The sequence below is a fragment of the Echinococcus granulosus genome (assembly GCF_000524195.1).
Source record: "Echinococcus granulosus chromosome Unknown EG_S00234, whole genome shotgun sequence".
Classification (NCBI taxonomy): Eukaryota; Metazoa; Platyhelminthes; class Cestoda; order Cyclophyllidea; family Taeniidae; genus Echinococcus; species Echinococcus granulosus.
The window spans coordinates 27567-42102 of record NW_020170614.1 but is presented as its reverse complement, the minus strand read 5'-3'; the positions used below and the strand labels follow the sequence as shown (position 1 = coordinate 42102).

Here is a 14536-nt window from a genome sequence, read left to right as displayed (position 1 = left end):
CTGGTGCCTCACCAATAGCGAGAGCGATAAACCACCATCGCATTGCACCTTTCTCCGGATTGTAGGCCGTTGACTCATCAGCCACAAGGTTTACTCCGTGATTCCACTTTTCTCTTTAAGAGAAACATTAAAACGACTTGACCATTGCGTAAGCGTTATTATTTTTGAAACATCGAAGCCTATAACCATACGAAGGCGGTTTAGTTTTAAGAGATGCCGGATAACATCAAACTGTGTAATCCCATCCTGTTCATAAATCCATTAGACAAACGCTCTTTTAAAATTTTGCATTTGTGAGAATTGTTAAGCCTCAGACTCAACTTTAATAGAGCCATTTTGTAGCGACAGTACATAAATTTCTTTGTAAAACTATAAGTTGCCAGGTTTTTAAAAGCCTCTGCTGAGCGCACAATTTTTTAAAATTAGATAGTGTGTAAACGGTCAAAATATCTTTTTAAATTGGTAGAGTTTGTAAAAGGAATTTGTTAAATTTGTTATAATTAATCACGATTCTGTGAGCATTACAAAAGTGCCAATCGGAACCTTTCAGTGTGCGGATTTTAGATACCGGTGTGTTTCTTGTAATTTAGGGCCATTGTTCACCATCTAATGTAATTGTGTGAATTGACCCATGCTATCTACAGAGTGGCTTTAAATACTTTTGCTCCTTTATGAGTCCTTTGCTGAAATATTTTGTCTCGCCCATTCTACTACTGTTGTATTGGCTTAAAGCCTACACTTCTCCAATGTTTTATTATTTCGTATGCCATTCTTGTGTCGGCGTTCATGTACTTTTGTTGCTTTTGGTATGCTCTTTTTAGTCTCCCGGGTGATCTTTGTGTCAGCTTGGTTTTACAATTGGCATTGTTACTTTTGTTATTATGAATTCAGCAAGTTAATGAGACTGTAGAAGGTATTCGTAGTCGGATAAGCAATACTGCTATGGAGCCATTTAGGAATCCTTGGTTGTTTCTTTATGTAGTGTGGTCATTCAGTCAGTATTTTATCCATTTTGCAGGCCTCTTCTACCTTCTATAATCTGGTTTTAAGGGCTTTGCTACATCGGATATTCTTGTAGTCTGTTTTTCCACTTTAATTTTGTATGGAAGCGGCATGACAATCTGTACAAAGGTAATGATTTTAGCTGGTCTGACTCTTTTACTTCATTCATGGTATTAGGCATATTTTAGCAAAAGTTCAAATAAGCGACTTTAGTTCGAGTACATAAAAGTGACCTCTTGTTTACTCACCTCCACATTACTCTCTGTAACCACATTTTCTTGTCGTTGTGACTGTAGGCAACCAACTCAGGCGTTTGTCTTATGCAGCCGAAGAGCAGTGGGAGCGTTAACGATGGTTCGCTAGCCTCCTCCCAGCGTCTAGCCACCCAATCAATCGCATCCCATCCCAGGGTACCACAGCCCTCGGACTTTAAGTTCGGCAAGGAGATCGGTCATGGATCATTCTCCACAGTATATGTTGCCAAGGAGATCGCCACGCAGCGTGAATTCGCCATTAAGGTTGTCAGCAAGAAGCAGGTCACTGCCAATAAGTCTGTCAAGCTGGCTGTCTTCATGGAGCGAGAGGTGTTGCGCCGCACTAGTCATCCTCTTATCGTGCGCCTTATGTACACCTTTCAGGACCCCTCTCGCCTCTACTACGTCCTGCAGTACGCTCAAAGGGGTCATCTCCTGGATTACCTCCAAAAACTCACGTCTTTCAACAAACAAGGCACTCGGTTCTACGCCGCAGAGCTATTGATCGCTCTTCGCTATCTGCATTCCCACTACATTGTCCATCGAGACGTAAAACCCGAGAACATTCTCCTCACCCTTGATATGCACATCAAACTTGCGGATTTCGGTTCTGCTGTCATCCTCAACGACTCCTCTGTGGAGGCACCCGTCTTTACTGGCACTCCGGAGTATGTCAGCCCTGAGATGCTCCAGTTCTGTGCACCCCTATCCATCACATCTTCGTCCTCCGACTCTTCGACCTCTGAGGATGAGTCCCATAATGGGAGGAGTAAATCGGATGCTGCTGCATCCTCTTCCACCCCCGCCGACTCATCCTCTTCTCCTGATCTCTCCTATTTAATGGATTATTGGGCTCTAGGCTGTGTTGTCTACCAAATGCTTTCCGGACGCCTTCCCTTCCGTGCTGACAAGTTCGGACACCAGTTTGACGTGTTTCAGAAGGTTCATGCTCTTAACTATACCTTTCCTGAGAGGTTTGATGAGGAGGCGAAGGACCTTGTCCAATGTCTTCTCGTCCTCTCTCCCTCCGAACGGTTAGGTAGTCCAGCTACGGGTGGTCCAGACGCCCTTCTTTCACACCCTTTCTTCTCCGGTGTTGACTGGGAGGGTATAATCGATAGTGAACCGCCCACTCTGATTCCCAACTTAGAGCCGTTGGAGCACAACGACTGGGATAAAGTACCCGTGGGTTATACTGCTAGTCAAAAGTACTTTCTCTCACAGGAGCTTGCGCTGGCTACCAGTCAGATAACAGAGCTACAACGCGAAGAGTTGTTAAAGAAACAGGCTGTGGAAAATGCTTTCCACCGTTTTGTTAAGGGACGTCTGATCGTGAAGCAAGGCATCTTGTACAAACGTCGGGGGCTCTTCGCTCGGAAGCGAGTGTTCCTTCTCACTGAGGGGCCCCATCTCTTCTACGTTGACCCTGAGGCCATGGTGCTCAAAGGGGAGGTGCCCTGGAGCAATTTCCTGCGCGTTGAATGCCGAAATAGCAAGATTTTTTCCATCATTGTGCCCAATCGAATATACTACTTGGAGGATCCTACCGGTCACTCAGGGGATTGGTTAAACAAGCTGCGCCAAGTAAAGGCTCTCTATTATTCGGATCCTATAGATTGATCAGTGGCACCGGCTCTGTCTCCCTGTTTCATACTTTATTCTTGCTCCCACCTCCACCTCTTTTCATTCCTGGAGTAACTAGCTTCATTGCCCAAAAGTTTGCTCTTCCCTCTTTCTTTTGCGAACGCTAGTCGGCTCAGCGCAGATCGTCTACACACAACGCGCCTCTACCTGCCTGTCTGCCTACCCGCCTGCACTTTATATTTTGCTCTCAGTACCAAAGTTGATGCATTGTCTCACACGCGCATACACACACTAGTCGGATGTTTTCGTGAGAATAAAAAATCCGACCCATTTTTCTGTTAAGTATCCCATTGTTTCTTTGTTATGCTGCTCACCTTTTACGTGTGATTTTGTGCTCCCGTTTGTTTTGCCTTTCGCATTTTATCTTGCAAGTCACGTTTAACATTGATTCATGGGTATTAGATATCGCCAAGTAGTTTGTGTTAGAATTTAAATGCATGACTTTGGCGGCAGTGGTAGCATATGGTGTTTTTTCCATTAACCGTGATAAGTGTGCTGTTTACTGCAACCGAACCCTGTGTATTATAGTTTTCCGCCCATCCAGAGTAAACAAATGGTCTTTCATCTCTCCTAATTAGATTCGTAGTGTTCACCACTTCTTCTTACCGCAGGCGGCTGTGTTTACCTGAATCAGCATAAGTTTCTTCCTTTCGGTTTGTTTTTCAGGTTCCCTTTCTTTGGTGATTGATAGCGTCATCTCAGGCTAACTCGATCTCACCTGCATCTAGTAATCATGACTGTTAATAATACCTCCCTTCTACCTCAAAACAGAGGTCTCACCTTGCCATCATCTCCTCTCACAACAACCACCACCACCGCTGCCTTGAATGGCTCTAGTCATACAAACTTCCACATCTTCGATATCCTCGTCGGTCTAGTAATGGGTGTGACCATCGAACACGGCACTGGTCGCTCTGTCAAAGATCGGTTTTACGCCGGATCCCGTCTCCTACAACCAGTCACTAACTGGTCCGGTATTCCCATCGATATGATCAATTTCGTGGTAGCAAGTTTTGCTAGCCTCCCTCTGGCTCTCATCATGCGCTACGGATTACCCCCCTCCCGCGTGCGTCCGCTCTTCCGGGCTATCACTGAAATTCTCCTCGGTGCTGGAGTGGTTATCTTCTGCTTTGGAATGCAACTCCGGGTCCTTCTGCTTCAATCCTGTGTGGCTTACGTAATCCTCCTTTTCTGCCGACACGACCGTCTCGTTACACCCATCGCCGTAACTACTTGGTCCCTTCTCTATCTTATGCTAATCCATCAGTGTCGTCTCTACTACGACTACGAAGGTTACACACTAGATATATCCGGCGCCGTAATGTTGCAGACACAGCGTCTTTCTAGTCTCGCGTTCAATCTCTACGACGGCGTACGTATCGCAAAAGCGTTAGTTTCTGACGCAACTTACAAGACCCCCAATGACGACGCCCATGTGGATGGCAAGAATGACCCCAAAAGAGCAATTGTTGAAGAAGGTGGGCCCACTCTCATGCCCTCTAGTCGAGAATGTGCCGTCGCGAAGATGCCAGGACCGATAGAGTTTGCCGCCTACTGCATGTACTTCCACGGCGTATGTATTGGCCCGTTTGTGTTCTTCAAGGACTACCAAAACTACCTACATGGATATGAAAATAAACACTTGCCTCCCATCCCATTTTGTCGCCTCTGCTACCTTACTCTACGCTTGGCGGTCTATGGCCTCACTTATGCTGTGTTGTTCAATCGCATTCCTGTCAATTTTATCAATCATGGGGCCTTTCAGGTTAGTTACCCTGTTCTAGACAGCAAAAATATTGAAATAAATCTTTTTACTGCCTATTTTATAGGGTTCTATTTTAAGCTCATTATGCTGGGAAAGGCTTTTATGAATGAAGTTACAATCACACTGTCAGTTATTTTATGCCCACTCATGTGTATTGAAATCGAATCATCAATCATGTTTTTGTGGCTCTGATCGCTCCTTTTGGCACGGTGTGGTCTTTCATAAAAACTAACTTTCACACATTTCCTGCTACACTGTACCCATTGTTAAATATGCAGAGCTTTTAAACCAAGTCGGAACTCTTCATTTTGAGAAACGAAAACTGCATCTGTTTTTCCACTTAGTCCCTTGCCATACTTATACACTCATCCTGGCTTCAAACATTGTTTGAATAATTTCGAATCAGAGATGAGTCTACATCTGAACTAACCTTGGTACCCGGCGTGAGTTGACTTTTCGGAACTGAAAATAATCGTGAATAATTGTGTTGCATTTACCATTCCCACAGTTTAATCTCTCATGCGATTTTACGGGAAGTGGTTAAGTGCCGATCATCTGGGACCAAGCGCCCCATGCGCTGAATGCATACTTACAGGAATAGCTGCCGAGACTGTGGCGTGGTGGAAGCCACGGCTGGCAGTGCCACAGACGGGCATCTTGTCGTCTGAAAAATTTTATTCATTCCAGCTAACGACTAGTGTGCACTGGAGTATCTCGGTTTGATGAATGGCCAATTTAACTTATTGTTTGTAGGCTACCCTACTGTGATTTAGTTACTACTTCATAAGGGCGCTCATCTGCTTACCTTATTCCTATTCCAACCTTCTTCGGAAATATCTAACTGATCTCAACTAAACCGAGTTCACTTGGCTACAATTTGTATCTTCAAGCTGTAGTAGATCCTTCTTCCTGGGGGATACATAAAGCTTCCTTCTGCGTTCGTCTTTAGTCAGGCTGTTGTTTGTTGTTAGCTTTGAAGCACCATCAACGAGGCTAGTGAATATGGACTTTCGTCTCTCACAATAAAAGAGACGTCAAAAAGGATCACTTCCTAACTTTGCCAGCACTGGGTGAAAGGTTTAAGTAAACATCGTGACTGAATAATCGCGCACATTTAAATGAATGTACCCACTATTTCATGGGCAACAACAAGAATGTTCACTATTCTAAAAATGCGTTGTTGGAACTCGTGGTGCGTTAGGCGATTTGACGCAATGTTTTGAGCAGCATAAGTGCATCAGTTATAGACATCTTTCTCGAGTAGATTTCATTTAAGCTACTCTTCTTCATCGTGATGAATAGTCTTGGAATCGTCAAGCGTTGCTAATTCAAGTTTTGGTCCACTTTGCTGATTAAAGTCATCTGTCAGAAAGGATTGCGTCAACTTATGCTATCCATCTCAAACCATATCCTTATGTCGACAAACACTTCGTTGCGTTACTTCCAGACGACAACTTCTAGAGAGGTTACTGCAACTTGAGACTTTTAAATTACTGACAACGATGATGAGATGTCAATTTTCAAAGGGAAACTCACGCCTAAAATGCCGTGCTTTTCTAGCAATTTTTTTCTCAAAATATCTTTTGACCTCCTGGATTCAAAATAAACTGTGTTTAAGGTTAAAATCATCTGAGGAGGAAGCTTCTCAATCCACCAATATCGATGTGTAGTACTTCGATACGTTTTAATGGTCGTTTAATTGTGTGGCCTCGTCGGTGCCCACAGGTTACCTTTCAGCCTTTTCGTGCATTTATAATACATCTCCAGCCACATTTGAATAACTCACTACGATTTAGGGAAAGTCTCGGGGTGAATTTAGACGATTTATCTATGGTTTACTGTCTTCTCGACGGTGATACAATCCGTAGAGATTGGAGACCCCGCATGGTTGAATATGCGCATAAATAAATTGCGTTCTGTCACATTACTGTTAATCTTGAAATGTCCATTTAACGTGCAATCGCAAACTGAGCGACCACAATTTCGAGAGATAGACAAAGTGAAATCGTACATCCGCGAGCGTGCTCTAGCTTCGGCCTGTCGGGGCATTGTGTGACTTCTTCCTGGACGTGGCTGTCTTCATAAAAACGCTACTGCTTCACCCATTCACTCGCTTTGTCATCGGCGTTTACTGGCCAGGCGCATTAGTCATGCTCATGTGTAGTCATGCCTGCTAGAGAACGGGAAGGCGGGCAGCCGACAGCTAGAGGCTGCCAGGTTTCGGACAACCACCCTATTTGCTTGAATGTCGACTCATTCCTCCCTACCCCCTCCACTCCTACGAACATGTATGCGTGTGTTTACTTCTATTTCATTTCCTGCCTGGATTTGTGCAATCTGACGGAGAAATTGATGAAGAGAGTGTGGATTCATGTGTGTGTGCATGGCGTAGAGGGTAATGTTCATGCGGCCATAGTACGCGGATGCATTTGCCGAGACTTGGGATTTGTGAGATGTGGTTGCGATTCCATCGGTTAAACTATTTAGGATAAAAGTCCTCATTGTTTTTTTTGCCTTTTGAAACGGGATTGCCTCCAACAGCGAAGTTATTTACCATCGATAGTTTTCAATAAGTATCATACATTTTTTGAACCTTGTTGATCGGTCTTGACACGTTTGTTACCAAGGTTTGAGCGTAAACTAGACCACCACAGCCCGGACCTTTTATCCTTATAATTTGACACCAACACTTACGCAACTGAACATTGGCCAACTTGAATGTTGTTCAAGACTAGAATAGTGCCCATTCTTCATACATTTGATTTTTTATTTTAAACAATAAACCAATTTGTGACAAGATTTGGCACAGCCACTTGCCATAAATAGAAAAGGAACACGCTACACGTTGGCGGCGCTGGTACCGAGCGTGGTACCTTGGATTCGTGACATCACTGCAAGTTTTATTCAGAAGTTGGACGCATTCCTTTAAGGCTTCCGCAGCGTTTTTGCATGGTTATGTGTCTCCGTCTCTGCGACTCGTGATATATTACTTCTGCTTTGGTCACTGTGTTGTAAAAACCTACTAATCCCCACTTTTTTTCTGGTTTTTGTCGACAAATAAGGGGTTTTTTGTTGATCCATAGTCTTGATGGAAAACGTCTTGTTTACTTAAAACAATACTGTGCACTATTTTGATTCCCAAAAATAGGTTACTAATGCCGATAAGGCCATCTGTTGCATTCCCCCTAAGGCTTTAATTCCAAAATGCAAGAAGTCGTTTGAGAAATACATAATTATGTCGCAGCGTTCATCATTTGTCAATCTCCAGCATGCCGCAAGATACGTCTAACCTTATCAAGCAATCGTAAAAGGTTTTTTGTATTTATGGTATTATTACATATTTGTAAGGCTCAAGTCTCCACATTTGACACCAGCGTATTGTAATCGCTAAAATAACTTAAAAAATCATTATTTTGTTCATTTTTCTCTCCAATTTACATCCTGATTTGTTTTCTACCCTGAGAGGTACGGCAATCCTTGTTTTATGCTCTCGCCTGTAGTAATCCCCATCCTCGCCCGTAAACAAGTGTTTGTTTTTGATCCAGCATTGGTTCGTCATAATGTCAGGTTCAGCTAAATAGGAATAAAGAGGGATTTTTGTATTTTTTGGAGAAAATGGACTGCTATTAACAGAAAAGCTACTTTTGCCGACGTCGCACAATTTCCAATGGTACAATTTTTTGATCTTGAAAGATGTTTAAGGTGAGAAGCGTAATTTTTTCAGGTGTCTATTAATCAAATCACCATGAGACATGTCCTCAAACTGTTTTAACATCGGCATACAATTTAAAGGGCTTATTTTGAACGTGTTACGTTTTTCTGGCTGATGCACGTCCTTTTTTAACCTTTGAAAGGAACTCTACACTAGTGGGACCATTTGTGATTGATATGACACCGAGTTTAAGCGTGGAAGGTGTTCGGGCATACGTCCATTCAGTCTGTGCTTCCCACAACTTGACAACCTTGCTCTTGTGAGCTACTAATCCAAAAACCTAAACAATTGGGGTTTCACGAACTGCACATTTATTCATATGATGCGAAACTGTGTGAACATCATACTTCCGCTACCCATTTTCGTCTCACGTTCAACTTCGAGATGGTACAAACGCAAACCGGGAATTTATTTTGTAGCTTGAATCCGGTTTTTTAGTCAGTACGAAGGAGAGGGATTTTGAAACACGCATACACGGAAAACACACACTCATAGATCTGAAGAAGTTATATCTTCACAATCAGATTATGATAATTAATTGTTCTGTTGCATATGTTAATTCGCCAAGATCATAACTTGAGAGTGATCAATGCTACACTTGGTTTCGAATTCGGTCCCGCTGTAAGCAGCATTGTCGGAGTTCGGTGTTGAGAAAGGCGAGTGAGTAGAGGGGTAAATTTATCCTCTCCGTCTGGACGGGGCAGGTGATATGCAACCCCCCCCCTCCCCTGTTTTTGTGTCTGCTGTTGTTGTTCTGCTGCCTCTGCTGTACTCCCAACTGGCAGCATTTGCAGAAGCACTGCGTCTCACTCCGTAAGTGCACGTACGTGCGCTCATCTGCACTGTGGTACGTTGCGTTGACATATGGCCTGGATCGTTTCCGTTTTGTCTGTACCATTTGTATCCCTGTTCTCTCCCCCTCCTTCCTCCTGTGGGACTGGAAGCTTACTGTGTGTGTACATTTGCGTTTTAGTTTCCTATTGTGTGTTACGAACTCTCGTTTCTCCCTCATGTCTTGTTTACAATGTATCTGTTTGAGACTACTCGCCTCTACTAGTCTTCACTGCTGCTGCTGATGCTACCACCCCTCGTTCTCCCCTACCGTTGCTAGGCATCCAAATAGCAATTCATTCTCTCTCCCTCTGTTGTCCTTGGCAGTCAACGCGCAAAACGAAGGCGAAATTCGGGAGAGGTTTTTTAACGCGTTTGCACGAAGCGTATTTTTGCCTGGGATGAGTTGATTTGTTTATTGTATCTCCCTTTGGAGCGCTGTATCATGTTATTTGGCACGGGTACTGCTTATGTGTCCCTATGTTAGTGAAAACGTAACAAGGCAGGCAGGAGGCGGGGAATGTACTTTCATCAACGCTGCAGTTGTACTTTTGGCTGCGGGTGACTGGTCATAGCAGTGGTAGCGATGATGATTTCTCATCTGGATGGTGGGTTTTAGCTAGCAAAATACAAAATTCTGCTTTTTAATCAAAGCAACCTTGTGTTTGGAAGGCGATATAATTGGTCTGGCAATCGACAATTTCTAAATCTGACCGCCGGCGTTTACCATTATTCTTCTTGTGATATTTGGTTACAAATTACCCTCCTCATCAATAAAGCCACGTTTATTCGTTTTAACCAACTTTATTCAATCAGCTTGTTTGAAATTGCCCTAAAAAGCGATGCAATGCATGTTAGAAGCAAGCTTAGGGAAAATAATTCCACATCTGACCCTATGTCTTTTGGTCAACCCATGTAGAAATAGAACTTAGTCCGACTGGGTTCTTTACCACCTTTGTCTACTTGATCTAGGTAATTCAACGAAACTGTAGTACCATCCTATTCAACTTCCAGTTATTCACCCTCACCTTTACTCCCAACAGTCAACCATCATCATTGAAACTCTTGCTTGCTCATTTGTGCTTCGAAGGCAACACGTCTTTTACCTCCTGCGTTTGGCAAAAAACTGCAAGTAAGGGGGTGGGGTTGATATACACATGACAGAATAGAAGCATAGTTTGAGTGAAATGTCAACGGAGTATGGATTATTACATTCATAATAACCTTATAAATACCTCTTCCTTTAGCCTTGCATTTTTATTGTAACTACAAGGTGAAACAGCAAGGAATTTCCCCTGACACGCCTGGTTGCCACTTTGATTCATTTGCAGTCGGCGTCCAACTGACCGCCTTTTTCACTGGCTTTGTTTTAAGTGGATCGTTTTTTGCATTGGTAAAAAGTGCCAACCACCGTGGCCTCACCTTAGGGAATCTATTTGTGACCAGACTCTCGGAGTTCGCTTTCATTATCACCCTTACGAAACATTGTTGATTTAATCGAGAGTCAATCACAAGTCAAAGGAAAGGCTTGACATGACAGTAACACAAAACACGGAGGTGTAGTCAAAGCGAATTGCCAATGAGATGCGAAATATTTTGTCTATATTACCCTGACTTGGGTCTTGACAACCTTGACTTTTGTTTTGAATGGCACTTGCCGCCTCATCAGCTAAGTGCTAATCTCTAATTAGTTCTTTCCATGCTTTCTCTTTTGTCCGAGCAGAAATATGCTAACATTGGTATTGATGAAAAAACTCTTTCTCAAAAATAGAACCCCCATCCCCAATACCCCTGTTGTTAAAAAGTTTGCTTTAAGAAGTGGAGAGAAATGAACTGCCACAGCTCTGATGTGACAACCGCTAACTGCTGAGTAAGAACTAGAAAGCTATAGTTCTCCTGGGGCTGGTAAGATAGTGGACATACTTTGTCGTTCTGAATTTAGCAAGCCGGCTTGCAATAAGTAGGTGGAACAAGATGTCATAAACTATTGAAGAACACGACATGTATGTAGGGCATCGGGTTCGGGGAAGAAACTAGGGGGGCGGGTGTTAGCGAACGTGTTAATATGAAATAGTCGTGTGTGTATGCGTGTTTCAGCCACTCGCACCATGTGCAAACGCCTACGCTAGTGCCCACTCATTCTACGCCCTTGTGAGATTGTATGCACGTGGAACTGGTTAGGCGAGACATCAAAGTCAACGCTCACGTGCACGTGCGCACGCACGTCCGTCTGAATGGTGAGGGTAGTCCACACCTCCACCACATTCGTTTGCCTGAGGGAAAGAACTGTTTGAAATTGAGATTGCTTGCTCAAAATCTTTCTGGAATCTGTAGTCAAAGGAGGATCCTCATGGGAGAGACTGGAATAATCGCCACAGAAGAATCGGAAGACTAAAAGAAGTGATCTTATCGTAGTGCCTGGTTTATTAAAGTTAAAAATTCTACGAGTCTTGAAGTGGCTGCATTCGGAGACAATAGTAACACGAGTGTGAATAACCATTCGCAGGAGACTGAAAGTTTTTTTAATCCTGCATGTTGTTAAGATTAATACTATTTAGTTACATAGCCCCTGTTCTGTTTTGAGCATTGTGCTTGGCGTTTTTACTAATAATTCCATCCGATAGAAATGACCTTTGAATTCACTGACGGCTTTCCGCCCCTTGGTATTCCTCGACCTCCCTCTGTTACAATCCCTTTTAGCAAATGAAAGTGAAAAGATCTACCTGAATAGTTTTGCCAATCTGATTTGTTCGCTATTTACTCTTCGTAGCAAGTAAAAGCGGGATTAAGTTCATCAATGAAGTGCTCAAAGTGAAGTTTAACTTTTTTGTTTGCTTTCATTATTTTAATGTCCTCTGATGTCATTCGGACGCTCTTCAGCCTTATATCAGGGGTATTTTTAGACCCCTGTTTCATGAGCGTGTCCGACCTTTACATCTTATTCAATTTTCATTATTTTGGAGAAGCAATGAGCTAATTAAAAGTAGACTCTCATTCCTGCTCGCCATGGTGCAGTGCTAAACATATTAGAGTTAGTCCATGTAAATGCATGGCGTTTTAGAGACCTGGACGAAAACTGCACCATTCTGTCGAACACATCGTTTTGCACTGCCACTAACGTACGATCTGATTTATCCCTGAAGGCGTCGGTGATTATACGAGTCAAGAAGAGAGCTGACAATACAACTGCCATGATTAATCATATCGACAGCGTAGTGGCCTTTTCATTGGAAATCATAAATGCATAACCATCCACTTGATTAAAAGGATTAAAAGGAGCGATAAGAATGTATCCACGTTGAACAAACATTAAAACTCTACTATGGCTTAATGTCATTGTAACTTCCCTCCTACATCGAACCCTCTGGTCAAGCTACCTCTGCACCGCTTTGGTAGTTGATTTCTTCGTGAAGTTTATCAGGCTTCTTCGTTCACTCACCTTAAGCGACTATCGCTTACGTTGATTTAAGGTGATAGGGTGACCCTTTCGTTGTTGTGATGTCTTTCGCATTAACTTCGCTTTTTTGTCACTTAAGGGTAGCATTGAAGCGAGGCCGTACAACAACAGCCGGTAAGGAATTATCGCTGTTTGCATGTGTTTGCCTATTTGCAGTTAACTCGACCACTTTAACTCCCTCCCCCTCTTTTTAACACCATTTTCCTCCTTATCTCTTGTCTGTATTCTTATTGCCGTTTATCGGTTTTTTTGCCGTGAACTTAATGCAGATTGTTTAGATTCCACCTATTTTTCACTTCCGAAATCACACTTTCCACTTTAGTCGCAGTTTGTTAAAGCTTACTCTTAACTCTGCTGTGAACTAGACTGTGTATTAATGGGAACGATTGTACGCCGTCCTCGAAGCTAAGGGAAGACGCTTTTATCACAATTTTAGGAGCTTTCGTTATTGGGCCAGACAAGCTACATGTTCGCGGCGTTTATAGTCGCTCGCTTAAAGTACTACTTCGGTTGGTGCCTTGCTGAGATGCTGGGCATCTGCGCAGGCAACGGCTACACCGGAGTCGATCCTGAGACCCGAACCACCCTTTGGGCCAACGTGCACAACTTTGACTTCTTCCAAGTTGAGACTGCACCTAATCTGAAGGTCCTAATCGACGCGTGGAACATCGGGACGGTTCGATGGTTACGCGAAGTAGTCTACTTTCGTGCCCCGCTGCGCTTCCGCACTATACTCGTCTTCCTCGTCTCTGCATTTTGGCACGGTCTCTACCCCGGCTACTACCTCATGTTTACCACTTTTGCTCTCTTCACGTACACTTCCCGAACTTGGCGTCGAAATGTTCGTCCACTCGTATTGGGAGCTGAGTCACCGAGTCTTCAGTGCTTCTACGATTTCTTCACCCTACTTATCACTCACTTTGCTATGGAGTACGCACAAGCTCCTTTCCATCTTCTTGGGTTTTTGCCCTCGATTTCGCTGTGGACGAGGTTTCTTTTTGTGCCGCATATCATTGGAGTGGTAGTGATTGTCGCTGTAGCAAGGACGGTTCGCTACTTCAAGGCGGTTGTGGAGGCGCGGGTGTCCAGGCGCCAGCTCTCGACTGCATCTCACATCGGCGTTGGTGGCGTCGGTGTCGTAGATCATCGTGCCGATTGCGTGACAATTCATGACTGTAACGATTGACCTCAATTTTATTATCGATTGTTCTGTGAATCTCTGTTGTATTCTCGCTACTACTGCCCTTATCGTGACCCCGCTAAAGTGTCTATATTATTATGTGTACATAGGTGTGATATTGGCGGCGCTTATTGCATGTGCAAGATGTTATTACTAACTCGATTCAATCATAATATCAATGGCAAAAACCGCGTTTTGAAAAGACGCTTAGGTCTTCTGTGTGAGTGTGGGATTTGCTGGTACGGACATCGGGATATTTATCCAACTCCAGTGTATCGTGTAAATTTGAGGGAGTTTTTGATTTTTACGGTTTGTTTATCACATCCCTGTCTGTCTCCTCTTGGGAGGAGTTTTTTCCTTCCACGGCGTAACTCCGAAGTAAGACTATTAACACCGGATTAGGGTAGTCACGACTACGATGGGTAGATAGATATATTAGATTTTGGGAATTGAGAGTTTATGTTGTTTGAGTGAGCAAAAAAACCATAACTTAATCTGGTAAAATGTCATATGCGGCATTCAATACAGGGAAGCAAATTACTACGGATGAAGGGTTGAATAAGGGATAGGATGAATGAATGAGCTGCGGATGTGCTAAGGAATCGGGACTGTGTGAATAGATGAGCGAATGGATCTGTAATGCATGTGTAATACGATGGTAATTTATATCTCGCTATTGGTGAGGCACCAA

The 14536-nt window shown here is 43.4% G+C and overlaps 2 protein-coding genes across 2 annotated transcripts; both read left to right on the top strand. All coding sequences in view use genetic code 11, as the record gives it.

Annotated features, from left to right (window-relative positions):
- Positions 1 to 1322: 1322 nt before the first annotated feature.
- Positions 1323 to 2876, top strand: EGR_10565 (3-phosphoinositide-dependent protein kinase; the record flags this gene model as incomplete). The annotated part of the gene is made up of 1 exon (XM_024499814.1): positions 1323 to 2876. One exon carries the CDS (start codon positions 1323 to 1325, stop codon positions 2874 to 2876), a length of 1554 nt encoding a protein of 517 aa, XP_024345775.1.
- A 757-nt stretch (positions 2877 to 3633) lies between these two features.
- Positions 3634 to 13851, top strand: EGR_10564 (Membrane-bound O-acyltransferase domain-containing protein; the record flags this gene model as incomplete). The annotated part of the gene is made up of 2 exons (XM_024499813.1): positions 3634 to 4665; positions 13102 to 13851. The coding sequence occupies 2 exons, from the start codon at positions 3634 to 3636 to the stop codon at positions 13849 to 13851; spliced, it is 1782 nt and encodes a 593-aa protein (XP_024345774.1).
- Positions 13852 to 14536: the final 685 nt, after the last annotated feature.